Source organism: Ctenopharyngodon idella, chromosome 14 (genome assembly GCF_019924925.1).
Source record: "Ctenopharyngodon idella isolate HZGC_01 chromosome 14, HZGC01, whole genome shotgun sequence".
Lineage (NCBI taxonomy): Eukaryota > Metazoa > Chordata > Actinopteri > Cypriniformes > Xenocyprididae > Ctenopharyngodon > Ctenopharyngodon idella.
In genome coordinates, this window is record NC_067233.1 from 7,487,627 (window position 1) to 7,514,233 (window position 26,607).

The 26,607-nt window shown below is 37.0% G+C and overlaps 1 protein-coding gene across 2 annotated transcripts in view; it reads left to right on the top strand.

Annotated features, from left to right (window-relative positions):
• The first annotated feature begins 7,288 nt into the window (after window positions 1-7,288).
• The window catches only part of pdgfc (platelet derived growth factor c), a 57,459-nt gene continuing 38,140 nt past the window's right edge, over window positions 7,289-26,607 (top strand). The window contains exons 1-2 of one of the 2 annotated variants that reach the window (XM_051860451.1): window positions 7,289-7,870; window positions 7,974-8,040. In XM_051860451.1, the coding sequence (XP_051716411.1) occupies window positions 7,868-7,870; window positions 7,974-8,040 (70 nt within the window). In that variant the 5' untranslated portion in view covers window positions 7,289-7,867. Of the gene's footprint in view, window positions 8,041-26,607 lie in introns of both variants that reach the window. The other variant, XM_051860449.1, reaches the window with a different exon arrangement.

Here is a 26,607-nt window from a genome sequence, read left to right on the forward strand (position 1 = left end):
CATCACACTTGCTCTGCCATTTCAGCACAACTCTACCCCCGAAAATTGATTATCACACACAGTATTCTGTATTGTGCATGTGCTTGAAATTGCGCTTCTGTAATATAAAAAAAGAGAAGGACAGAAAGAATGCATGCAAGAAAAGAACGAATGCAAGACAGAAAAGACGAATGCAAATGCAATAAATAATGAACGCAAAAAATGAATGAATGCATACAATGTATTTTTTTGTATGTGTAAATAATTTAAAGCTTAATACTGTATGTTATACATGTTCCTAGCTGAATGAATGGTGCCTTTTTAAGCTTAAACCAGCAAAGTAAAACACAAGTGTGCCAGCCAACGGATACAAGGTGTGGATGTCTGTATTTTCAAGCATCATCGATACATTAGAGGTTGAAGGAACCGGCTGCCCTGGGTGGAATGTAGCCATCAGGTACAGGCCCAAACTGAGGCCAAACACACTCTCATTCTCTCTGAACGAAGTCAAAAACTCTATTACTTCCACAAAAGAAAACACAAACATTAAGATGTGAACCAAAAGCAAAGCTCAGACACATTTCTTTCCCATGCAGATCCTCTCCAAGGGTCTTGGGTGAATGGTGTTTGGATTAAGTGAGAATGAAAACATAGACATTCACAAATTTCCACAGGGCACTCTGGCGTTTAGCAGAGGTCCAAAGACCTCAGGCATTGTTCATATGAATTATACGCAATACTATACCTCCTTCATCAGCTTTGTCGGGACAATGAACTCCTTAGTCTCTTCTTTTTATTGTAGCGGAGTAGAACGTATTAATAATACGTGCACATAAACTAAATTACTGATTAATACCGGTTGAATTAAAACCCTGACAATAAATGACCAAGAACAAAGGGAGGCTTGTTCTCAGAAAACGTTCAATTTTTGGCCAAGAGCCACCTAGCTGATGGACAATGCAGAACCGTTCCAAAAATATGTCAGTACATTCTAGCAAATTGAATGTGGTATTATATCTGGCATGCAGACTCCACTTTGCTATCAGTCTCCACACACTCCTGTGCTGACACATTCCTCGCTTAAAATGAAAATAAAAGCAGTCATAGGGTGAAGGTACCACTTTTCTCTCTCAAAGACACTTCTTTTTGCTGTATGATGGTGTGTAGCTCTTAAGAGGTGATTGACAAGCATTCCAAGGGTCTGAAGGAATATCAGGAAGACCCTGATGGAGAATAACTGGGAATCGAGATTAGTCATCACATATAGCCATGACTAGACAGAGTGAGAAATGACATCTAAGAAAGGGACTGCCATGTTTCCAGGCAGACAGGAAGGTGTATGGAGAGGTGAAATGGTCGTTAGTGTTGACAGAGAAGTGCAAGAAATGATAGGAAGTTTATTAATAAATCTGTATTTCACAGATCTATGTCTCACTTTTCTCTGACGATGACTATTTCAAGGATTTACACTTATTCTCTTGCCAAAAAGCTGTGCTAGGAGCATGACTCATCCTATAGACTTATTCGCTTTACAACATTTTTATCTGATAAAATCTATCATGTTTATCTGTCCAGTGAAGTATGGAGTGTGATAATTCCTTGGGTCATAATCGCAGCTTAACAAGAGATTGTTTTAACTTTTACTTTCTCTATTTATGTCTCTTGGAACAGACCCAAATGAATCAAAGTCAACACAGAATGGTCAATGCCCTTTTTCTTACATTGGAACAAGACCAAATCACAGACTAGAAGCAATTTACAAGGGGAGAATTTACTCACCTGACAAATTACATGGAACTTTAACAGCTACAAATGTTCAGTACAGTACAAATAGAGATCAGATGTTAAAAAAACATGCACAGGCAAATCCAAATTAAACCTTGCGGCTCATGACGACAGACTGATGTCCTAAGACACGAAACGATCGGGTTTGTGCAAGAAACCGAACAGTATTTATATCATTTTTTATACTTATACTTCAATGAGTGCGAGACATCACTTCCGTTGTCAGAGCGCGTTCAGACCTCACACACTGGATGTGCAAGGCAATTGGACATAGTGGTGTTTTAGAGGTAAAAAATGATATAAATACTGTTCGGTTTCTTGCACAAACCAATCAATTTGTGTCTTAGGACATCAATGTGTTGTCACGAGCCGCAGGGTTTAATTTGGATTTGTCTGTGCATGTTTTTTTGAGTCTTATAGATGGAGTTCCCATTGACATGCTATATACAACTGACAGACTGCAACGGTTGGAGTTAAAAATCATAATTTGTGTTCTACTGAAGAAACAAAGTCACCTACATCTTGGATGCCCTGGGGGTAAGCAGATAAACATCAAATTTTCATTTTTGGGTAAACTATCCCTTTAAAAACAACCCAAGATGGGTTGAAAATGGACAAACCCAGAGGTTGGGTTAAATGTTTGCCCAACGTGCTGGGCAGTTTTATTTAACCCAACTATTGTTTAAAAATTACTATACGGCTGGCTTAAAATGAACCCAATATTAAAAATCAGACACATAATTACTAGATAATAATCAAAAGATGAACATTTATTAATAAGCAATTTAATAATTGTTTTTTGTTTAATTATTATTCATTAAACATATTAATACATGTTAATTTCCAACATACTTTGGAATCATTTTAAGCAAGCAATACAGTAATCTTTAAACAATAGTTGAGTTAAATAAAACTACCTAGCAGGTTGGGCAAACATTTAATCCAACTACTGGGTTAAAACAACCCAATTGCTGGGTCTGTCCATTTTCGACCCAACTTGGGTTGTTTTGTAACAAAGATCATAGTGATTTGACCATGTGTCATTGTTAATTAAAATATTTAATCAAAATAAATTAAAATATAACTATTAAAAGATAAACTTAAATGAAAATCGGAAATGTTGCCTTAGAAACTACCTGAAATAAAAGTCAAAGTCCCTTCAAGACAAGTCATTTCACTCGGCGGCCATCTTTCAAACGCCTCTCAGGCATGCAAGTGCAGCTCCTCTCATCTCTTTGAATGGGAAAACATCAAATTCTCCAAAGCTGTTCGCCAAGCTTTCGATTAAATTTCATATATGATATCACCAATGAAATCTGACAACAACTGTCTCATAAATTTTGTTTCTAAACACTCGAATCATGACAAAAAACAGTATTTTTTAGGCTGGATCAAGCTAATACACATGCGCAGTCCTAAGTGCGCATCTCTATAGGGTGCGCGCGTCTGACTGTTTCTATAGAAACCGGAGCTTCTAACGACCTCTGCAGTGACGCAATGACTTTACCAATCGGTGATTGGCTCTTATTTAGAAGGCGGGACTTATTCCAACATACTGTGTGTAATGCGCTTTCTCCCATTCAAAACAATACGAGTGATGCGCCTTGTGTTTTTCTATATTAAGCTGCAGTACTAAAATGACTAAAACTGAAATAAAAATTAATTAAAGCTAAATAGAAATATTTTTCAAAAACAAAAACTAAAATGACATAAAATTACTAAAACTTAAAGGAACACTCCACTTTTTTTGAAAATCGTCTCATTTTACAACTCCCCTAGAGTTAAACAGTCGAGTTTTACCATTTTCAAATCCATTCAGCCGATCTCCAGGTCTGGCAGTACCACTTTTAGCATAGCTCAGCATAGTTCATTGAATCTGATTAGACCGCTATTTTTCCTATTTGAAACTTGACTCTTCTGTAGTTACATCGTGTACTAAGACCGACAGAAAGTGAAAAGTTGCGATTTTCTAGGCCGATATGGCTAGGAACTATACTCTCATTCCGGCGTAATAATCAAGGAGCTTTGCTGCCGTACCATGGGTGCAGCAGGCACAATGATATTGCGCAGCACCTCTCACAAATGTCTCCATGGTTGCAAGGCACGCTCCCTGTAAAAGCAGGGGGTCACAGGTGCTGCGTAATATCATTGCGCCTGCTGCTAACGGTCTAATCAGATTCAATGAACTATGCTAAGCTATGCTAAAAGTGGTACCGCCAGACCCGGAGATCGGCTGAATGGATTTGAAAACGGTAAAACTCAACTGTTTAACTCTAAAGGAGTTGGAAAATGAGCCTATTTTTTAAAAAAAGTGGAGTGTTCCTTTAAACTAAATTTAAAACCAAATATAAAAATGAAAGAGAATTCAAAACATTAAAAATACTATAATAGTACATAAATAATACTAAAATGACACTGAATTTGACAGAAAATCATCAGCATGTCATTGTCATGTCATTGTCATCCTGGCCGTGTCACATCCCGCATGATGGATACTGCACTGGATTGAAAATTTAGTTTAGTTTCCTCTATGACCTCATTGCAAACAAAGAAAGATTATGTTTTTGCTAATGCTACTGCCAGATGCTAACTCAGTGTTTGCTGGCCAGACACTCATTGACCACAGTGACCTCTCCATCCAATCTACAAATATCTGCCTTGTTTGTAATTTCACTGTTTATCTAGATTCAATATCAAAGTGACTCACAGGACCACCATGAAAGCATAAAACACTTTAGTGTCTCGAACAAGGCAAAACAGCAATCTACTGAAACCCCTCCCCCATATACAGACAGAGGGAGAGATTCTTTCAGGCAGAGGTGCTGACATCTGCTGTAGGTTTTGGGATGGAATATGATACTCTCCCATAGTCTGCACATGACCTCCAGTCTGGCAGCACCAAATACTGCACCTTTCCGTTTTCTGTTACTGAGAGATCCATAAGCAATATTTCCTGCATACCTTGAGGTAAATTCTTCTACATAAAAAAAGCATTATTTTTACTGTGCCATGGAACTCTTCCTGTGCTTTTGCTGGCCTGACTCTGTCAAAATGAATTTTTGCCAGTCTCTTTGTCCAAAAGACCGTAATATATACCGATATAACCTATCGCCATCTGACAATAAAATAACAAACTTAGAAATCTGATCATGTCAGCTAGATTGAGATCTTCAGCTTCCACATGCTTCTGGTCTCAGATTTTTTTCCCCCTTCTGTAGTGGTCTGGGGCTGAAAGTGAATTGCTTTGCCATTGCATCATTTGTCTGGGAGAATCATTTCAATGTGTGCCCTTCTTTGATTGTTTAGTCTGCCATAGAAATCTACACCTAACAGGCATGTTAAGGAACACGTTGACAACAGGGAGATGAGATTAACCACATGAAAAGACTTTCTTAGGTTGATGCTTTGAGTAGGGAGAAGGAAATAACTTACACCAGGGGAGTAAGTGCACTGTCTGCAGCTTTGATTCGACAAATTAAGAGGTCTTTAGCATTTCCCTTAAGATGCTTTAGGCATAGTTCTGACTTCACAATGATGAAATGCCAAACAAAATGATGAAAAGATTTAGACATAAGGACCGACACAGGTCACAACTTGTTATAATAATAGTGTTAGGCCTTGTTCCAAATGGTCACACCCGTTCAGGAAGCCTTTCCATAAACATGTGAAGCAGTCATGAACTAATGATTAATGCATCTTCAAGACCATTTGCAGGGCAACCTTAAATCGGCCAACCGACAGTATGAGAAAAGATTACAAGTCATTTTAATTGAGAAAAAATCATGCATTCATGTTTTATCTGCATCCAAATTCCTGTACTTCCAGATTATGGACTGAATTTGATGACAAACTGACTTTCCAGCCATTTGGTGAAATTTGTGTATGCATGCATGTGTGTATGAACTATGTTGGCATTGTCCTTTGACCCCTATATGTTCTTTGACCTATGATGTACTAACAACCTTGAAAATAATTTACTCAAGTGTTTTTAAACAAGTATAATTTAACCAGAATTAGGAGCAACTTTCTTGTGATCTTTAACACATATCTCCCCAGTTCTGCATCAGGTAGGTCTCTCAGGTAGGCCCTATTCTCAGGAAACACGCATATTCGTACACATATTCGTGCTGTTTTTCACAATACCTTTTATTCAATACCAACTCAGCAGTGAACACTGTAACTAATAGGTCTTCAGCACTGTATATTCTGTTTCATCCTAACACATATTTATGCTCTAATTGCTTTATTTGTAAACCGGTAATCTACACATATTTTGTCTTTTCTTATATTTAAAGCTGTAGTCTGTAACTTTTTTTGGTTAAAAATTATCCAAAATCAATTTTTGAGTAAGTACATAACCAGCCAGTGTTCAAAAATATCTCCTTACCTTAGCCCGATTCACAACGGTAAGCCTGTAATAATGGTTTTTAATAAAATCGGTACTGGTGGGTTTCCGCGGGAAATTCAAGCATGTAGCAGTATGTCTTTGCGCCATTATGTCAGATCTGTTTACATAAAGAAGGAGTCCCAGCTAGTAGACTATATGGTTTGTGAGGATCCTGCTGGAAGCGGATCATATTTATAGCCTTTTCTCACAGCAGCTGGAATAATTAAATGTATCATTTTGATGGCGGATTGTAATCCAGAAAGGTCCAAATGACAATCATCAGTGACAACAGGCAATTAACCCGTAGTCAAAAGCAAAAGACTTCAGACTGCAGAGTGGCTACATAAACTTAAATCTACAGGTAAGGCTAATGCACACTAAATACACATAGTCACACAATGGTGATGTTGTTAACATTAACATTTGAGAGCAAAGTATAACAATAATAATCATTTGCACGGTTTGACGTGATCCGAGCTAAACGATCATTAGATTTAATCACCATTGGCAATTTATTGTAATGCTTTTTTTCTCAGTCGGTCAGAACAAAAGTGGCAGATTTGTTACTTACTTATTCAGGTGACATTTTCCAGTGAAAATTCATACTTCCAAGACATAGAATCTGTGATTCCAAAGTACAGTATCTGACAAACATTAGATTCATCCGCGCTGAGGACCCGTGCCGATGCACAACCCACGTAAGATGATAATTCCGCAAATAACTGCAATTGCAGGTTTCAAACAGAGAGGCAAAACGTACATACTGCAACTTTAATTTACAGTCTTACAGACAACACAATCACTTCTGGTGACACTGTGTTTGTGACAAAACGTTGTCTATTAAAATTAAATAATTTAATAAATTGATTAATAAAAAATAAACTACTTATATCAATACTTCTTAGTCAAGCCACATAAATCATTTTGACTAAGCCCCACAAAATTTATAAAAACAAATTCAAAACTATGTTCATCATAAAAATTATTTTTAAAATTAACTGTATTTTAATGTAGGCTACTTTTGAACAATGACCCATGAACATATTATCGCTCTCTCTCTCGCTCCCTCTCTCTCTCTCAAACAGACACACAGACACACACACACACACACACACACACACATATATACTTGTGTGGTGGTGGAAATGTGAGAAATATAGTCTTTCACTCCAAGCGACTGCAGCGGCAGCACCAGCAGCAGCTTGTGAATGGTCCCCGCCTCTCCGGGGAGTTTCCTCCACGGGGAACTTTTACTTTATGTGCAGCACCTGTTGTGTCGCCAGTCGGCCGTCTGCGCTCGCCAAACACTCGGAGCCACTTCAAGACATTCATTTCCTTCAGAAAGTTGAACGCGCAAAGCTACAATTTTACCCAGAGTCGGTCGCGTTCCTCGAATGGACTATCTGTGTTTGCAAGGGAAAGTCGAACACTTTGCAAACAGACAAAAGTATGTTTCGCGTGTAAGCAGATCTTAATTTACAGCCGTGCACGATTCCAACTGTCCTCTTGAACACTCGTGTTTAGGCGAACAGGTGTGCGCTCACTAAGTTAACAGCGATTCATGCTCTTTGCGCAGATGCTTCTCGGGAAACTTTCCACAAAGAAGTTTTCGCTGTAGAAGCTCTGCCTGATCAGGATTATGTGGACTTTACTTTACGCGTGCCTCTTACAGATGTGTCCAAAGTTGGATACGCGTCTCACGAACAATATTTCTGCATGGTGATTGAAACAACACATACTAAGTGCCTATAAGCACCGACAGCCACCATTAATCCAAATGATTCCATTGCTTCTCTTGATTCTTATATCGTCTCTTCATCAGCATGAGTCGGTGGCGGAATCGAGTCACATCAGTAAGAGTCACCTCGCCAGCACTAAAGAGCAAAATGGTAAGTTCAAAGAGTCATCGCATGATCTTTTTCTCTTGTTGGGGTGAGACATTTCTGATAATGCTTTACAACTAAACGCATTGAGTTTACCTTTGCAATGAATGGCCATGGCAAGCCTTTTTAACATTTATTCCTTAACTAACTAGTCTATTTCAAATATATATATATATATGGCTAGTAAGATAAGAAATGTTATTCATATTTGTAACTGTGCCTAATATATGTACCAGCAAAGCTGAAATGCATACTAGTAATTATTGGGGTACTACTAGTAAATGGAGTTGTTGAAAGTACTGACTTCGGTACCTAATTGTTATTGAAATTTTAAAAATGTGGTGCTTTGAGCGCTGTTCAGCGGATTTGTAAACGCCTCTGATTGGCCGATTGGTACCAAAGTCTGTACTTTTGACAACTCTACTAGTAAAACTAATCCAGTGATGATTAGAATACAGTGATAGTTGATATCTACATATTCTCATAGAAAAAAAAAAAAATGTTACAATAGAGACTATTACCAATTTAGCAAAGTAACAAATGCTAATGAATAATAACTACCTGTCAAGCGAGCGACTATTTAACTTGTACTTGTCACTAATGGAATAACAGTACTAAGTAACACTAGTCTCCAATAAATAGTTGTTGAGATTGAAAAATATACTAGTCACTATTGGATTATATATTTAAAATAACAGATTAGTAGCAAAAATAAGATTAAAGTTAGTTAAATTGATTACATGTTAAAACGGCTTGCCATAGATGTCCACAATTTATGGGGTTCACACAGCATATGCTTAGTAGGAAGTTGAAGTTACCTTTGGCTTTCATATGCATGAAACGCACATCTGTATGTGTATTTAAGAGTAAAAAAAAATCTCGAGGTAACCGGGTCCCCTGGGAGGGATTTCTCTCTGATCGCAGAAAGACTCCATTCATGAAGCGTGGGGTGCCCCGGGGCCATGCAATTTGCTTTCCTCTTAATCCCACCAAAACTCACAGGTGAACTAAAAAAAAAATCATAATGATAAAAATAAAATAAAGCAAAAGTTTCCATTTAACTTTGCTCTGAATCTATAAGCTCAGTGTTATAAAGCAGGCGTTGGTGGGGACAGGCAAACTGTCGCCCATTGCGCACCATTAACAAAATGTAAACTACTACTTGTGTTGACTTAGGCGAGGGAGCGCCCCTTACTGTGTCAGGGGTGAAGCAGAGTGGAAACATCTTGCATTCAAACGGCTTCTCTGGGCCCAGTATCAGAGCTTTCATTGTGTTATCATTCTTTCTCTAAACTGTGGAACATGCAGAACATGTCTACTGGGAAGCCATGTTTATATGGAAAATATACTTTGTTTTTTTGTTTGGAAGTCTATGGAAGTACGAAAACCTTCTCAGAAGACTGTAAAATCTTAACATCTTTGAATATTAAGAAGAAAAAAAGGAAGGCTTAACTGAGTTGGCACATCTGATGCCCACATATCTAGTCCTCTCAGGTCAGAATTGTGTCCCAGGGAAGACCCTTGTGATTGCCATTTGATAGGGGTCTTTGGCTGTAACGCCACCTTTATTCCCCAGTGACTTAAGAATGGAGGTGAATTGGTAGTATGCTCTGCCAAGGGTTTCTGAACGGAGAGTCTTGTTCTCTTGCTCTCTTTAATTGCCAAAACAGTAGATGTTCTGTTGCAGCCATCTCTGGTTGGTGTTGATTGAGGCAGTTCTTCACCACTGATCTAAGGCTGGTTTTATTTCACAGCTGCATTGTGAGGTTAAGGTCAGGTTAAAAAGCTACTTGACCAACTTTTTCAGGTTAACCTCAATAGAGAGTTTGCCAGCCCACGGTTCACTGATCTGTTCACCCATATCATAAAGGCTTTTTTGAACACTTGTTCTTTTGGTTCAATGGTTTTCATATAAATTGATGTGAGTAGGAGGATGAAGTTGAGGAAGGAGGGTGAAAGATGTTTCCAGTGCTCCGTCCACACCAGTGACTCAAATGGCAATATGCGCCTTGACCTTCAAAAGCTGATTCATGAAATCATTATAACTGACCATTCTGAAGGTTAGTCCAGTTATAGTAGAGGCATGCCCAGGGTGTTACAACAAGGCTGTCAACTGATTAATCAAATTGCAAGTTAATCTTGTATATCAATGTTTTCCATAAGCCATATTTAAAGTCATTATTGTGGCAAATGAGTAAATCGAATGATAAAAGTGGCTTTAGAAATCAATATAGATATTGTTGTTCAATTATGTGGAAATAATCCACAACAATCCATTTTATCATCAAATTTGGTACGGACTTAAAGGAGTGATTGAGCATAAACATCTGCAAAGTTACGACGCTCAAAGTTCAATGCAAAGGGAGATAGTGAAATTTTTTAAAAGAGAATTTCACTGTTTAAGGACTACAACAAACAGCTGGTAGGGACTACAACTATGGAAGTAAAATAATGCCATATGTTTTTGAAACAAAGCATCTTGAATTGCACTACTTGAAAAAAAATATGCATTGAATTAACCGTGCTTGTATTTTAATGCATTGTATTTTTAGGGCTTGCATTTTTATGGGCTGAAATTCAACATGGTTGTATATTTAAGCTGTGAATATTTCAATTCAAAATATTCATTCTGTTTAAAAATACAACCTATAATATTCAGCAGGCAATTTTGGTCCATTTTATTTCGCGTCCACAAATTCAGTGGTTCAAATTTCAACATTTCACATCTGGGAACTGCAGGAAAAGCAGTAGAGTACCGAGCATAATCTCCATCTGCTGTTAGTCGACCTCACCAGCAGGTGGTGCAAGCGCGTGTTGACGAAGAGCAGAGCAACAGTTAGAGCAAGTCATTCATTTCATTCATTAAAATGGATTTACATTAACGAAGCAAGCGGTAAATGCAGGTGTGATGATTATCAGTGACAGCATATAAAAGCTGATAAAGACACAAAAGTTGTTTACATTTAATTCAATGTCTTTACTGTTACTTTCCCTGTGTAACCTGCATGTAAGCAGCTTTCTCTACAGTGAACAAGATTATAACGTTATTCTCCGCTGATGTACAGTTCAAACGTTAAATCTGAGTTCGACATATAACTTTATAGCGGCTGTGCTGCAGTACTGGGGTTTCCCTCAATACGTCATACTCCAGGATTCCCCTGCCGCTGGGACATATAGAACGCTTAACTTATCTTTATAGACTAAATACAGTGATATAAAAGACCACTGAACTTGCACCTATACTATACTATATAGGCTACAGGCAAGCAGGTTTTCTCAGAATATGGACGTAATGTGGAAAGTTCAATGTCATAACATGTCATACAAGGACTATAGAGCTTTGAATCTGAGAACAGAACATGAATGGCTGTTTCCCCATTTATTTTCATATTTTAACATCTGAATGAGCAAGATTTCCAGCATCTAAATTTATTTTAGACTTCAGTGTGAGATATGTGTTATCAGCATTAACTAGATGACATTCAAGCAAAGAATTAGAACTGGTGAGTAGTTGCTCATTAACCCTTGTTGCAACAGCGTCCTACCCTAATAATGACAGGACTACAAATACTTGCACCAGTTAGCTGTTCACATCTTTAGCCGTGTCCATAAGTCGGATCTATAGCAATGGAGTGGGTTCAGAAAGCAGCTGCAATGTTCTAATGGTGCCAGATTATCCGCCATTAATCTGCTGTAACCCCGATGACATCCAAGGCAGAGACGTGTGAGAGTCAGCCTCAGTAACAACTGAATGCCTCGCAAGGCTCTGCATTACTGGATTACTTAGTTAGGAATGGGGTTAATGTGGTCCACCAGCTAACTGGGAAATGCAGCCTGCCTCACATATCCGACAGTTAAGCAGTTGGTGTGTAATGATTAAAGCATAGAATTGCTTGAATGCTCACAAGCAACACTTCACGGAGCAGTTAAGAGTTTAGTTCTTAACAATTTTTTTCTTCCTATCAGCTATGCTAAGTATATTATGGCATTTCATACTTGTGCAGCTTGAAGATACACTCTAAAAAATGCTGGGTTAAAAACAACCCAAGTTGGGTTAAAAATGGACAAACCCAGCGATTGGGTTAAATGTTTGCCCAATGTGCTGGGCAGTTTTATTTAACCCAACTATTGTTTAAAATTACTATTTGGCTGGCTTAAAATGGTTGGAAATTAAAATTCAAACACATAATTGCTAGAGGCAACTACAATATTCAAAAGATGAACATTTATTAATAAGCAATTTAATAAATGTTTGTTTAATTATTATTTATTAAACTTATTAATGTTAATTTATTAGACATATTAATAAATGTTAATTTCCAACATACTTTTGTGTTCATTTTAAGCAAGCAATACAGTAATCTTTAAACAATAGTTGGGTTAAATAAAACTACCCAGCAGGTTGGGCAAACATTTAACCCAACCACTGGGTTAAAACAACCCAATCGCTGGGTTTGTCCATTTTTAACACAACTTGGGTTGTTTTTAACCCAGCATTTTTAGAGCGTATAGTTCACCCAAAATTGAAAATTCTGTTATTTACTCTCCCTTATACAGTGTTATTTTAGCATCATTGAGATACTATTATTTTTTAATAATATTTTGAATTTGTTTTTGTTTTTTTGTTTTCATTTCAGTTAGTTTCAGTAATTTTTTTTTTTTTTTTTTTTGTCATTTTTATTAGTTTTTTTTTTTTATGTCCATATAGTTATTATTATTTTTATTTTTTGTTATTTTTAAGTGCATAAAGTTAAACTGAAAATGAAAAATGAGAAATTTGGCCTTGGCAACTAGCTGAAATAATAGAATTATTAAAAAATTATAATAACCCTTATTGTCATTCTAAACCAAAAGAAATATTTTGAAAGATGTCTCTGTTTTGAACGCCATTTATTTGCATTGTATTGGGCAAAAAGAGTTCAATTTAAACTGTAGGACTTGTGGAGACATTAATGAAATTTGAAATTTAAAGCTACATGCTTAATCTATTCCTCAAAGGAGAACAACATATTGTAGGTATTACCTTTTGTTGTAAAGGCTTCAGAAGGAAGTGGTTCCCAGAACTCAGAGACTGTGTGGCAGCTGGCAGTGTTCTTGCTTGGCAAACCTCTACATTACTAGCTTGTTGTGTTAAGTAGTTTCCATGGCATTTCAAGTTTATACTGCGATTGTAAATTGCACATACACAGTGAGTAGTGACTGGCAAACTTAAACCAAAAGGATTTTCAATACCCAGTAGTCCAATGAAAAAGAAAACTACATAGCTACGTACACGCATGCACACCTGAGACAAATGACTCCCTGTTAAAGTAAAAGTTTACCCCAGTCCTTTTTCACCAAGCCCTTCTGGCTGTAATACTGTAGGCATTGAAGTTTGCTGTCAATCGACACGCTGTACCCTGCCAATGCCAGAGTTTCAAAAGCTCAATGGGGATCGTGCTTTTTCATTGAAACCTTTCAAACTTAGGGGGAAAAAAAGCTCTGGGAAGTAGAAGACAGTATTTATGCAATACTGCGCAGTTTGTTTAAAGGTAAGTCTCTTCTGTAACACGTCTAGAATAGAAGATTGCATTGTTGTGATGTCCATGTTTTTGTTTTAATCACACTTGAAAGGCCGTGCGACAGATTTGGTAAATAAGCAAGTCATTGACTGTCTGATGTTTGTCATGACGGACAGTGAGTGTACATTCCTAACCCAAACAGAGCTCCAATTTAAAGGGATCAGCAGCCGGGCAAAGGAGTTCCTCTGTGGAACTGGGTCATAGCCTTGGATTTTTTTTTTTTCTCTCCTGTAATTTCATGGCCTTTCTGTCCTCTGTGCTGGCACCTGTGCAATCATCAACCTAATACCCATAATCCTGTGAATGATATGTCCTCTTATTTCAGTTAAATATGAGGTCAAGAAATCCATGGCTTGTGTACTGAAATGGTCATTGCAAGACCTCAGTAGTGGTGTCTATCTACCCTGAGGAGAAATGGGTCTGCTTACCCCGTTTTTCCCCCTAGAATTCGGTCTAATTTGGCAGATGATTTTATTCAAAACAGTTTACAGTGCTGATTAAGTTTGTGTCTTCCCTGAGAAATGAACCCATGACCTCGGTGTTGCTAGTGCTGATAGAGGGATTAGAGAAGATAGTGGAATTATTTTGTTTAAAGAGTTCATGAACTGCATTTTTTTTTTTCTATTTTTTATAATGTTCTCTAAGGTCCACTTATAATGTTATCAAGATTTTTACATCAAAAATTATCCTAATTTAGAAGTAATAAGCTATTTTCTATCCTGTTTTTGACCCTGTCTTTCAAACACTCCATTTTGATGGGCGTGATGTAAACGCCCACTGCTGCTATGATTGGGTAACAGTTTTGCATATTAAAATAATTTTCTACTTCCCCACCATTACACGTGTGGAATTGTTTTTAAAACTTTCGATGTTGAAAACATAGTCAAAACATTAGCCAACAATGTGAAACATTTACGTGAATTACATTTAAAGCAAATAAAGTTTAAGTACTTTGAGTAACCACAGTTATAATTGACAAACAATGACTTCCGGTGTTTCATGTAAACAAAATTATGAATGAATGTGCCATTGTTTGTCACACTGTCATTCTTATAGGCTATTCTTAGTTCACCCTTTTCGATAAAGTGAAAAACGTATACATTGTCATTTGCAGTGTCGCGTTTTAAATAAAATGAAACGTGTTGTAATGTAATAATTGATGATAAAACAGAAGATGTCTCACTGGAGCTTTTATTCAGGATTACAGTGAATGGTTTCGATCGAAACAATTACAAAGCAGTGTTCTCTATGTGTTTTCTTCCGTATCCGATAATCCAACTCATTAAAGGATTAGTTCACTTTAAAATGAATATTACCCCAAGCTTTACTCACCCTCAAGCCATCCTAGGTGTATATGACTTTCTTCTTTCAGACGAATACAATCTGTGTTTGTGTAAGAAAAATATCCATATTTAACACGTTATAAAGTAAAATAAATAAGCTTCAAACCTGTGGTTTCCGCGCACTGCCATTATAAAGCTTTGGAGCTTCAGAGTGATTATTAATATAACTCCGATTGTGTTCGTCTGAAAGAAGATAGTCATATACACCTAGGATGACTTGAGGGTGAGTAAATCGGGGTAATTTTCATTTTAAAGTGAACTAATCCTTTAATCCCATAAATGCCGAAGCAAAGGGAAGAACAGCAAATCACAACTATTCATAGTTTGACTGCGGCACTACAGTATAAATACTTGGTACATATCGAACAATCGGTATCAGACAAAGCAATAGTGACAAAAACATTTTTGTTGTGACATTACTATCAGATCCAATGTAGTTGGCACTGCATCATCTTTTATTTTCAGTCTCTGAAACTTCTAAAAATGTACAGGATTTTTTTTATAGTACAATGACCTCAAAAAGTCAAGGAAAATGTAATTTCTCAATTCATGGCCACTTTAAATATTTATCTATACACAGAAACTGTAGAAGGCATTTAGTCCACTGCTTCTACTGTAAGACAATAGGCATCTGATGTAAAAGTCTAATTGTGCTACATAGCTGCTTCCTCCTGTCTGCTTACCTCTCATTTTTGATGATTTATGCAGTGATAAGAAATAATGTCTAGGAGTGCGTTTTAATGCTTTCATGGCCCCAGGCAAGTTTAGTTGTAATGCTGAACAGAGTTGACTTTTAAAAGCAGTAAATCTCAAATTTCATTGACAGCAAATATGATACCATAGAGTTTTGTCTACAGTCAAATGTGCATAACCACAAATCTGGTTGGCTTTTTTTTTTTTTTTTTTCCTCCTCCAGACAGAAAGTTTTCTTTTTAAATCACTGTTACCTTGCAAATGTATAAGTATATTGTTCAAAAGTTTGGGGTCAGTAAGATTATTTATTTATTTATTTATTTACTTTTAACAAATTTGACTGAATCAAATATTCTGTTTCAGATAAATGCTTTTGAACTTTCTATTCATCAAAGAATCCTAAAAAATATATCAAGGTTTTCACAAAAATACTAAGCAACACAACTGTTTTCAACATTGATAATCAGAAGAAATGGTTCTTTTGAGCAACAAATCAGCAATAGTAGAATGACTTCTGAAGGATCATGTGACACTGAAGACTGGAGAAATTCAGCTTTGCCATCATAGAAATAAATGTATTAAAAATAAAATATTTTATATTGTTAGTTATATTGTAACATTTCCACAATACTATGTTTTTACAGTTTTGATCAAATAAATGCAGACTTGGTGAGCACAAGACCTCTTTCAAAAACTTCAAAAAACCTTACCAACCCCAAGCTTTTAAACAGTAGCGTATAAGTATGAAAACAAGGCTTAAAAGAGCCAAGTTCCAGCACTGACACTGACCATGACATTATTGACTATCTGCACTTGTCTAGACTGGAGGAGCTGAACATTGCAGCCTCAGGTTCAGCTTAACTTGCACCATTAATGCATGTCAGTCACTCCCTGACAACAATACTTCCTCAAGCTTTTACTCATCCCTCACTTTGACTCTTTGCTCCCCTTTTTTCTTTTTATTCATCCTACCTGTCACTCCCAGACAGTTTGAAGACAGATGTATCTGCACTTTTTAATAAACAGAGTCATGCACTCAGGCAACCCTTAACAGCTGCTAGTGACTTAATGCAGAGACTATAGTGTAACGAAAACCTTCTAATATTGTACAGTATAGTGAAAGTTAAGGGATTTGTTTGGAATGCTGGTTAAGTTAAATTGGGTTTAGTCACCTCCACCAAAAACGTGCCCCCCAGAGTTTAATCCTGTGTGCTGAAACAAGCGGATAACCTGTAACTGTTTCTGAGGGCTAAAGCTCTGCCCGGAACAGATAATTCTACGCTCTTAGGCGTAAACTGTCTGTGGATATTGCCTGTTTTCAGAGCAAACCGAATTCCAAAGGCCTTAGACTTTTGGCAGCAGGTAAATGTGATGACTTGACCTTGGTTGCTATCTCTTCAAGGCATGTCTACATACCTTGGCAGATGTCAGCACTTGCTGTCAGAGAGGTATTTTGGAAGTGCCCCCTCCCTTTTTAGTCCTTACTTATCTTGCTTTGTCTCTACTACCTGTGTGACAATATATGTATATATTTATAGAAATATATATATTTTTGTAGCCAGCTTCTTCGCACTTCTTTCTCAGATACTGTGCATTGTGCTTTAGTTGTATATCATAAGTGTCTATTGGGCCATATAATTAAAGGGTTAGTTCACCCAAAAATGAAAATTACGTCATTTATTACTCACCCTCATGTCATTCCACACCCGTAAGACCTTCGTTTATCTTCGGAACACAAATTAAGATATTTTTGATAAAATCCGATGGCTCAGTAAGGCCTGCATCGCCAGCAATAACACTCCCTTTTTCAATGCCCAGAAAGCTACTAAAAACATATTTAAAACAGTTCATGTGACTACAGTGGTTCAACCTTAATATTATAAAGTGACGAATACTTTTTGTGCGCCAAAAATAGCAAAATAGCGACTTTATTCAACAATATCTAGTGATGGGTGATTTCAAAACACTGCTTCATGAAGCTTCGAAGCTTTACCAATCATTTGTTTCGAATCAGTGGTTCAGAGCGCGTATCAAACTGCCAAAATCACATCCCCCAGCGGTGAACCACTGAAGTTTCGAAACACTTATGACTTAGCGAAGCCTCATTTACTGAAATCATATGATTTTGGCGCTCTGAACCGCTAATTCGAAACAAATGGTTCGTAAAGCTTCGAAGCTTCATGAAGCAGTGTTTTGAAATTGCCCATCACTAGATATTGCGGAATAAAGTCGCTATTTTGTTATTTTTGGCACACAAAAAAATATCCTCGTCGCTTTAACATTAAGATTGAACTACTGTAGTCACATGAACTGTTTTAAATATGTTTTTAGTAGCTTTCTGGGCATTGAAAAGTGTTATTGCTGGCGATGCAAGCCTCACTGAGCCATCGGATTTTATCAAAAATATCCTAATTTGTGTTCCGAAGATGAATGAAGGTCTTACGGGTGTGGAATGACATGAGGGTGAGTAATTAATGACGTTGGTAATTAATGACATTTTTGGGTGAACTAACCCTTTAAGTATCCATGCTTTCAGTTTTTGGTAGATTGACTAATTTGCTTGACATCTGGAAATATACTTTATGTGAGTGTGCACAATATGGACTAGCTCACTAATTTTCCCTCTTTTGTTTTTTTGGGTGTAGTCGAATCACACAAAATCTGTTTCAAAATACCTTTCTCGGAAACATGTTAAATTATACGACTGATTCATGGAGTGAGTCTGTTTTGGACATCATTAATAGAAAGAAAAAAAAACTCGCACCAGGCTCTAGATTGTGTTAATATCCAGGCATTGTTTTTATACAACATACGGTATCTTGCATCTGGAAGAATAATTATCCTGGGTGTTTTCTTGGCTTTAACATGGTAATTATTACTGAAGTGCCAAGTACAAAGTCTTTTGTAAAGTTTTACCAATATCCTGTCTTGTTACCTTAGCTAACCTGCCTATTTGAGACATGAGTCTGAAATTCACTCATTACAGCATGTCTCCTCAGCATGTATTTGACTGGGGAAGGAAATCACTGATGATCACCAGCCCACACACCAAGACACACTCTATTAGTCAAATGATATGCTATTATGACCGGTGTGTTTGTGCTGTGACTTTTAAATGAGGAAATATTTTGCTGTCAGCACCACACCACTGTGGTGACATGACCTCCGTTAGCCTTTCTCAGAAGGTCTCTGCTGACCCCAGGCTACTGTTTTGCTCGAGAGATTGAGAATCCTCAGTCCTCCAGTTTGAATGGTGTGAAAAATATCCAGTGGCCACTGAGGATTCACTGAAGCCAGGCTATAAATTTCTATTTTTGTGTTACCATATAACCCATTTTAGAAAAATGGCATTACTGAGAGAAACATTCGGATTATGCTGTACTATCAGAGATGTAACCTTGGGGTAGTGCACGATGTCCAATGTGTTGCACGACCAAAGTTCAAGTCTAGTTTCTGATACCACCTTTTTTTTCAATCATTTCCTGTCTTCTCTATTATAATCTCTGCCCATCTTGGTGTTAAAGTCATAAGAATCCATGTAAGATGATAAAAAGAATTCCTAAACTTAAACATAACCGCAAACCCACCATAAACCTAATGGGCCTCATTCATGAAACACGAGCAGAACTAATTTGTGTGAAAATCTTTCGTAAAGCAGTTGGTGCAAATTTTCGGATTAATGAAAATGTTTGTGTTTTCAAAATGTTAGTTGGTACGAAAGAAATTTACACCTGCTCCCTACCCTGTGTAAATGGTGCATAAAATATTTGAACGTTCTTTCTTTTAGACAAACTGATGACACTGCATTTTGATGCACTATGTACCATAATAATAATTTCCAAGGTCGTTTGCCCTGTTTTTTTTGTTTTGTTTGTTTTTGTTTTGTTTTTTGTTTTTTTTGTAGGTAAAAGTTGAAAACTATTCAACTTTGGGTAAAACGCAGTGCTTGTCACTGTCTTTTTTTACCCAGCCATCCAATCACAGTGGAGGAGGGGCAGGACAAATACTACACTCTACAAAGACTGAACAATAATGGAGAAGTTAATATTGCTGGTTGCTGCATTTTTATATTCAGTAATACTCTTCTAATAAGATACTAGTAACATGTTACTACTGTGGATATTCCAAATCATAGCAACCAACGCTTCTCAGCTGGAAAAACGCTGCGCCTCCAAAGCACTCTCAAGCGCCACCAGCTTGCCGTTTTCAGAAGAGCACCAAGATTTTTTTTTTTTTTTTTTTTTTTTTTTTTTTTTTTTTATAAAGATGGCTAAAAACGATTTAGTATGAAAGCCCGTTTCCGGCACTAATTAAAAAAAATAAAAACAGTAATTGCGACTTTATCTCCACAATTCTGACTTTTTTCTCACAGTTATAAAGTCCGAATTGCTGGATATAAACTCACAATTGTGTGATATAAAGTCACAATTCTACGAGATAAACTTACAATTGCGAGAGAAAAAAAGTCAGTTGCGAGGACAAAAGTCAGAATTGACTTTATATCACGCAATTGCGAGTTTGTCTCAGAATTCTGACTTTTTCTCACACTTGTGAGTTATAAAGTCAGAATTGCAAGAAAAAAGTCAGAATTCTGACTTCATATCACGCAATTGCGAGTTTATATCTCGCAATTCTGACTTTATAACATGCAATTGTGAGAGAAAAAAGTCAGAATTATGAGATTAAAAGTCGCAATTGCTGTTTTTATTTTTTTTTTATTTAGTGGCGGAAACAGGCTTCCATACTTTAGTGGGCACACGTTAATTGAATATGTATTGTTAGGCATATGGCCTATTAGTCTCTTTTGCATTTATGCAACATACTGGAGCCAGTTGTGAGAATAGAGTCCAGAAGATTCAACAGCATTCCTGGACACGCAATTTGCGTAGTTGTAATTCTTAGGTGGCGATTATGCTAATTGTGAATGATTGTGCACGCGTGCCCTATTTACGAATGATTGAAATTCATTAACATACACGTTTAACTATCAAATCTGATGTTCACAAAGCATTTGTGAATCTGGAGGAGTTTTCGGGAAGGTCTATTTACGTGCAAATTACTTTGAATTTACACATATATTTAGGAAAGTTTCATGAATTAGGCCCATTGATTGCAATAATAATAATAAAAAAAAAACTCATTCATTTCATCAATGCATTCCCTGTGAATCAAACCATTGACTTTGGCATTTCTATCTATAGTAGTACTTCTATCATTTTTTTTTTTAAGGCCCCCTGTTTTTACACAACAATATTCAAAAGCCCCATGGCTTTTCTAGTTATTCACGATTTAGTGAATAAGGATTTTTAAAAGATTTTACTCACAATTTCTACCCTAAGGTATTTTAGATCATGGCATAACTATAAAAATGTATATTTATTATAAAAATGCCCATGGAGGTTTTAATTTACATGACATTTAATGTCATGACATCTATAAATCAGACTTTTAAAATTAAGCTACCTCATATTTTCAGGGCTTTCAAGACCATGTGAACCCTGTTTCTTCTTTGAAAGAAAATACATTTTCTTCTTAGTTGTTTTGGTTTATTTTAATGCTTGTTTTGTCTCATTTTAAATCGTTTCAAGTCATTTTGAGGTCCACTTGGAGGTTTGCTGAGGCCCCCCAGTGGGGCCCGGCCCCCTGGTTGAGAACCACTGAGCTACAGGAATGGGATAAGAAGGCCCAAAGCAGCCAAGACCAGCCCAGTTGAGTGCCTTGCGCATCCAGCTAAATAACCATGTTGCGTTTCATGGAAAAGAATATGATATGAGGGTGAGTCAAAGATGACAAATCCTTTAATTTTTGGTCAGCTATCCCTATAACATTGTCTATTTTTAGAAACATAATTTATGATAAATAGTGTTTTGATTAGTTATTGCTCATGCAGAACTTCTGATTTCTCTGAAACTGTAATCAGATGTGTTGGAATGTGGCATCCAACAGCTTCATCGTTATTCTATCAACGGTACGATGCTCGCTGGTGAAATATGGACGTAATGTTATTTGAAATCAGGGGGAAAAAGTGGCAGCACACCTGTCGTGGTACTCGCTGGCTGAGCACCAGTGCCCCCATGCCGAACAGATTGCATTATGTTTCCTTGCACATGCTGCGATTTGATATACGACAGTGTGCCAGTCACACACCCCAGTGTGTGTAACTCAATAACACATAGTATTCGGAGAATGTCTGGCTTTTTGCCGGAGCACAAATAGGTCCTCCGCACACACACTAACACAGATGCTGGTGTCAGGCGTGGCACTTTGGTTCTCCCTGGAGACTGGAGATCTATTTCCCAGCCTACAGATGGAGGAACAGCAGCAGCCTGGCTGTCAGCTAAGATGGACTCCAGTTGTGATTTATAGCGATATGAATGCAAGGCCAGATTCAGGAAAATTCGCTTGGACTGCCACTGAATCTTTTAACGTATTGGCTTTGTAGTGCCGTAAGTCTAATTCCTTCACGCATGCTGGAGCCTATACGCTGACTTTTTAGTGGTTTTGAATGAGTCTCGCTGTCTTCTCTCATCTGATTGTGCTACATAATCGGTCCCAGCGGATGAAGGATGCTGCATATGCATTTAGAAGCCCATTACTTTAATGTCCAATCCCTAATGGGCTGTTAAATTATCATTGGCTTGTGACATAGTAGGACCATGGCATTGATAAGTGAAATGCATGCTGGTACTGACAAAAAAGTGGCTTCCATGAGCTTTTCCACTGAATCAAACCCTGAGGTTTAGTCAGTATATTTATAATAGACTAAACTTTTCTTTCTTTCTTTTTTCTCCCTCTATCTCTGTCTTGCTGTCGTATAAATATTTCATGGCTAATGGGAAGGTGGTTGATCAGAAAGGTGCGTCAGAACAACTGAGGTGTGAAAAGGTGGGATAAATCAGGTTTAAAGCACCGAAAGTGAAATTCTCACCCCCCTTGCATTGGACATCTGTTCAAAAGCCTCTCATTAGCTCCTCGGAATGACAGCACTAATTCAGGCCGGAAGCCCCTCCGGCTAATGAGATGCCAGGCACAGGTCTCATTCATCTCTGTGCCACTGCTGAGTGCGTGTGCATGTTTCACATTGCATCAGTCAACCAATTCAAGACAAGAGACCATCTCTGTCCCCACACCTGTGGCAGTAATGATGGAATTTATCTGTTAAAGTGACTTCTTTCAGATAATTTGGCAAATGTTACGATTCCGTTCCTCTTCAATGCACCTGTGCTCACCTCATAAATAAACCACCTGGTTTATATGCCCATACTTGCAGAAACCAGGTGCAGTTTTGTGCTGAAATGTTCTTTAAGGTATTTATTTTATGTCATCATGGATGGTTTAGTGAGTTGTTTTGCATATTTCAATCACGGCATGCAGGATGCTTTTGAGAAATAAGGGTATTTTGTTGGATGTCTTTTTTTTTCTTTTTCTTTTTTTTTAATCTTGCACAGTCAAACAGTGAACATCATCCGCTTTCAACTCCTCATGGCCCCTTTCACTTGATTGAGATAGATGAACACGATCAAGATGGGATTAAAGAGATTAGAAGGAGATTTAAAGCAATTCTTGGATGATCTGGAATGCTTTGTAGTAATGCAAACAATTTAAACATACCTGGGCTCATATGTAGAGAAATATTGACTAAGCCAATTTCTTATCCAAGTCTTATAGTTTTAAATAAAGAAGTTTAAATAAAGTAACACTTGCCAAAGTCTAAGGTACGTTTACACAACAACAATGTACTTAATTCTAAGCGGACTTATAAATAACACCACTGGTTTATACAGCTGTTCTGTTGTCATTATAAATCAGTTATTTTAAAGGGATAGTTCACCCAAAGATTAAAATTATCCCATGATTTACTCACCTGCAAGCCATTTTAGGTGTATATCACTCTCTTCTTTCAGACAAACACAATCTGAGTTGTATTAAATAATATTCTTGCTCTTCACAGCTTTATAATAGCAGTGAAGGGGGTGTGAGATTTTGAAGCCCAAAAAAGTGTATCAATCCATCATAAAAGTAACCCATATGGCTCCAGGGGGTTAATAAAGGCTTTATGAAGGGAAGCGATGGGTTTTTGTAAGAAAAATATCCATATTTAAAACTTCATAAACTATATTAACAAGCTTCCGGCAGACGGCCATACGCATCGATTTACGACAGAAGCATAACCTGAACTGACGTATTGATGAACGCGGAAGCGCAGAGGTTAGAGTAAAACAAAATACCAGTCATGAATTAGAAAATTTTTAAAGAGAAATGTCGGAGCATTTTGATATAAAAGAAGAGGAGCTTGAGTTTGTTGCCCACCCCTATATGTTTGAACCACAAGAGGTGTCCTATATCGTGTCAGGGGTTACTCTTTTTGTGTAAATTGATGCGTACGTTATTATAGTTAATAAAGTTAAAGTTATAAGAGTAAATAAAGTTTTAAATGTGGATATTTTTCTTACAAAAACCCATCGCTTCGCTTCAGAAAGCCTTTATTAACCCCCTGGAGCCGTATGGGTTACTTTTATGATGGATTGATGCACTTTTTTGGGCTTCAAAATCTCACACCCCCTTCACTACCATTATAAAGCTTGGAAGAGCCAGAATATATTTTATTATGACTGCGACTGTGTTCGTCTGAAAGAAGCTAGTCATATACACCTAAAATGGCTTGAAGGTGAGTAAATCATGGGACAAATTTCATTTTTGGGTGAACTATCCCTTTAATACTCAGAAGCATGAATTCAAACATTTTGAAAATGCAGTGTTGTGTTTCCACAATGTGTAAATGTGTTTGTTTGTTTGTTTGTTTTTTTTAATAAGGATTGGAAATCAAATTGATGAATTAGCATTTTCCTTATGTCCTGTTTCCTGTAATCCTTTTGTTTTTACAGTTTAATGGGGTGTTTTGGGAATCTATCAGTCACACATGATTGAGAATTTGTTTTGTTATCCGTCAACACTATAACAGCAAGCGTTTGGCAGATCAAGGCACTCTTATGCTTAATGGTGTGTGTAGGCTGTTAAAATGCAATCAGACACAAAGTGTTTAGGTTATTTATTTATATAAACCCTTTTATCTGTTAGTCCGAAGTAGCAGATTCAGGAAAACATTACAGTAAAAAAGCAGTCCAAGCTTTTATCATTCTGTCCATAGGTTTTTAATTGGTCTTAAATCATTTTCTATTGGTCTGCTGAGCACATTAGGGAACCTTTAATGTGCTTTACATTATGTGATTTACATACATTTGCTGTATAGCTGCAGTGCAGATGTAATTCAAATGTAATGTTGGATCTATGTGGGGAAAAAAAAACTCAACTTCAGGTTCATGGAACTAGGAAATCACTCCTTAAATGTACTTTGTAGCGTACATCCATCAAGACAAGTTCACTTGGTTCATTGTAAACGTCTGGACCATCTTCCAGTGGTATGCATGCATGCTTGAGCAAGCAGGAGTCAGTGAATGTGGATGGTATATGTGCGCACGTGTGTTTTCGTGTATGTTTAGCCATTAGTTGGGTTGGATTGTAAATTTGTAATGCTTTTAGCAGAGTGACTGATCCTCCCTCATGAAACATGATGCTTATTTTGATGGCTGTATTTAGTAAAGACTTTCAGTATTAAAAAGCTATTACGTATTTGCACCACTAGGGATTTGATGGTTTATTTGTTTATCTGCCTAGAAATGCATATATTTTCTTTGGCTCTGTACCTGATATGTTAAACAAGTCAGCAGCATACACCAACAGCTGGGCATTGCATGTCTCAACGCGTGATGGTAATGAACAGTAAATACGGTTTTTAAAGCCTGATCTGTATCTTTGCTGTTTACCTTAAAAAAACACTTATAACGCTCACATTCCTGCTGTAGTACTGTTGTTCTCCTCATGTCCTCTTTTTAAAAAAAGGGGAAGAAAAAAATCTTTACAAAACTCAATCATTATACCTATCTGTTTCTTTTCCAAATCTTGTCAAACATTTAGTTTGGTTAAAAGATTTCTAGCATAGATTAGTACAGAGATATGGTGATGGGAGGGAAAAATTATATTTCAATGCTTTTGCGTTCCCTCGCAAAACTGTTGAGTTCCTCAGGGGAAGGAAAACATTTTGTGTATGAAGGCAAAATTTCTCTTGGAATGCAAACGGTTTTTGTAAGTGAATGCAAAAGCATTTAAGAATTTTTTTTTTTTTTTTTTTTTTTTTTTTTGATCATCTTTAGGGGCTCTGTAGATAAGAGAATAAATGCAAAAGCTATTAAAAAAAATCTATTTGTTAAAAAACTACAGCTTTTGTTTGAACAACTTATGCTTTGTTCAATTTTATCAGTTTCCTAGCCATAATCGATTCATATGGACTCTTTATAAGTGAGAAGTCTGAGTAATCTGTCCATAACAAAATAAATAAATGAACTGTCATTTGTGTCTCTTTAGCATTAGGAATGTGCAAAATGAAAGGGATAGTTCACCCAAAAATGAAAATTTACGCTCATGTAGTTCCGAACCCACATGACTTTCTTCTGAGGAACACAAAAGAAGATATTTTGAAGAATGTTGGTAACATTGACTTCCATTGTATTGACAGAAAAAGAGACATTTCTCACAATATCTTGTGTTCCACAGAAGAAAGTCATACAGGTTTAGAATGACATGAGGGTGAGTGTAACATTTTTTTTTTTTTTTTTTTTTTTTTTTAAATGTTCTTGGTTTCAAAGACAGCCAAAAGTACAACATGGAACAGACTGTAGGGTCCTCTACAGCAGTCTGTCCATAATCAAGACTCATAAATGAATTTAAAATGTGTTTTGAGATGAACAGTGCTACTGGGGAGAGTTGCATTACTGCAGTAAAGCTTATGAGAGCTCAGTCGCACACACACGCTCGCACATTCAGCACCCAAAATCACAGATGGGATTCCAAAAAGCCCCACAGCCATTCCACAAGAGAACCAGCACAGCTGTGGTAGAAAAAAAAACCTTTAAGAGGAG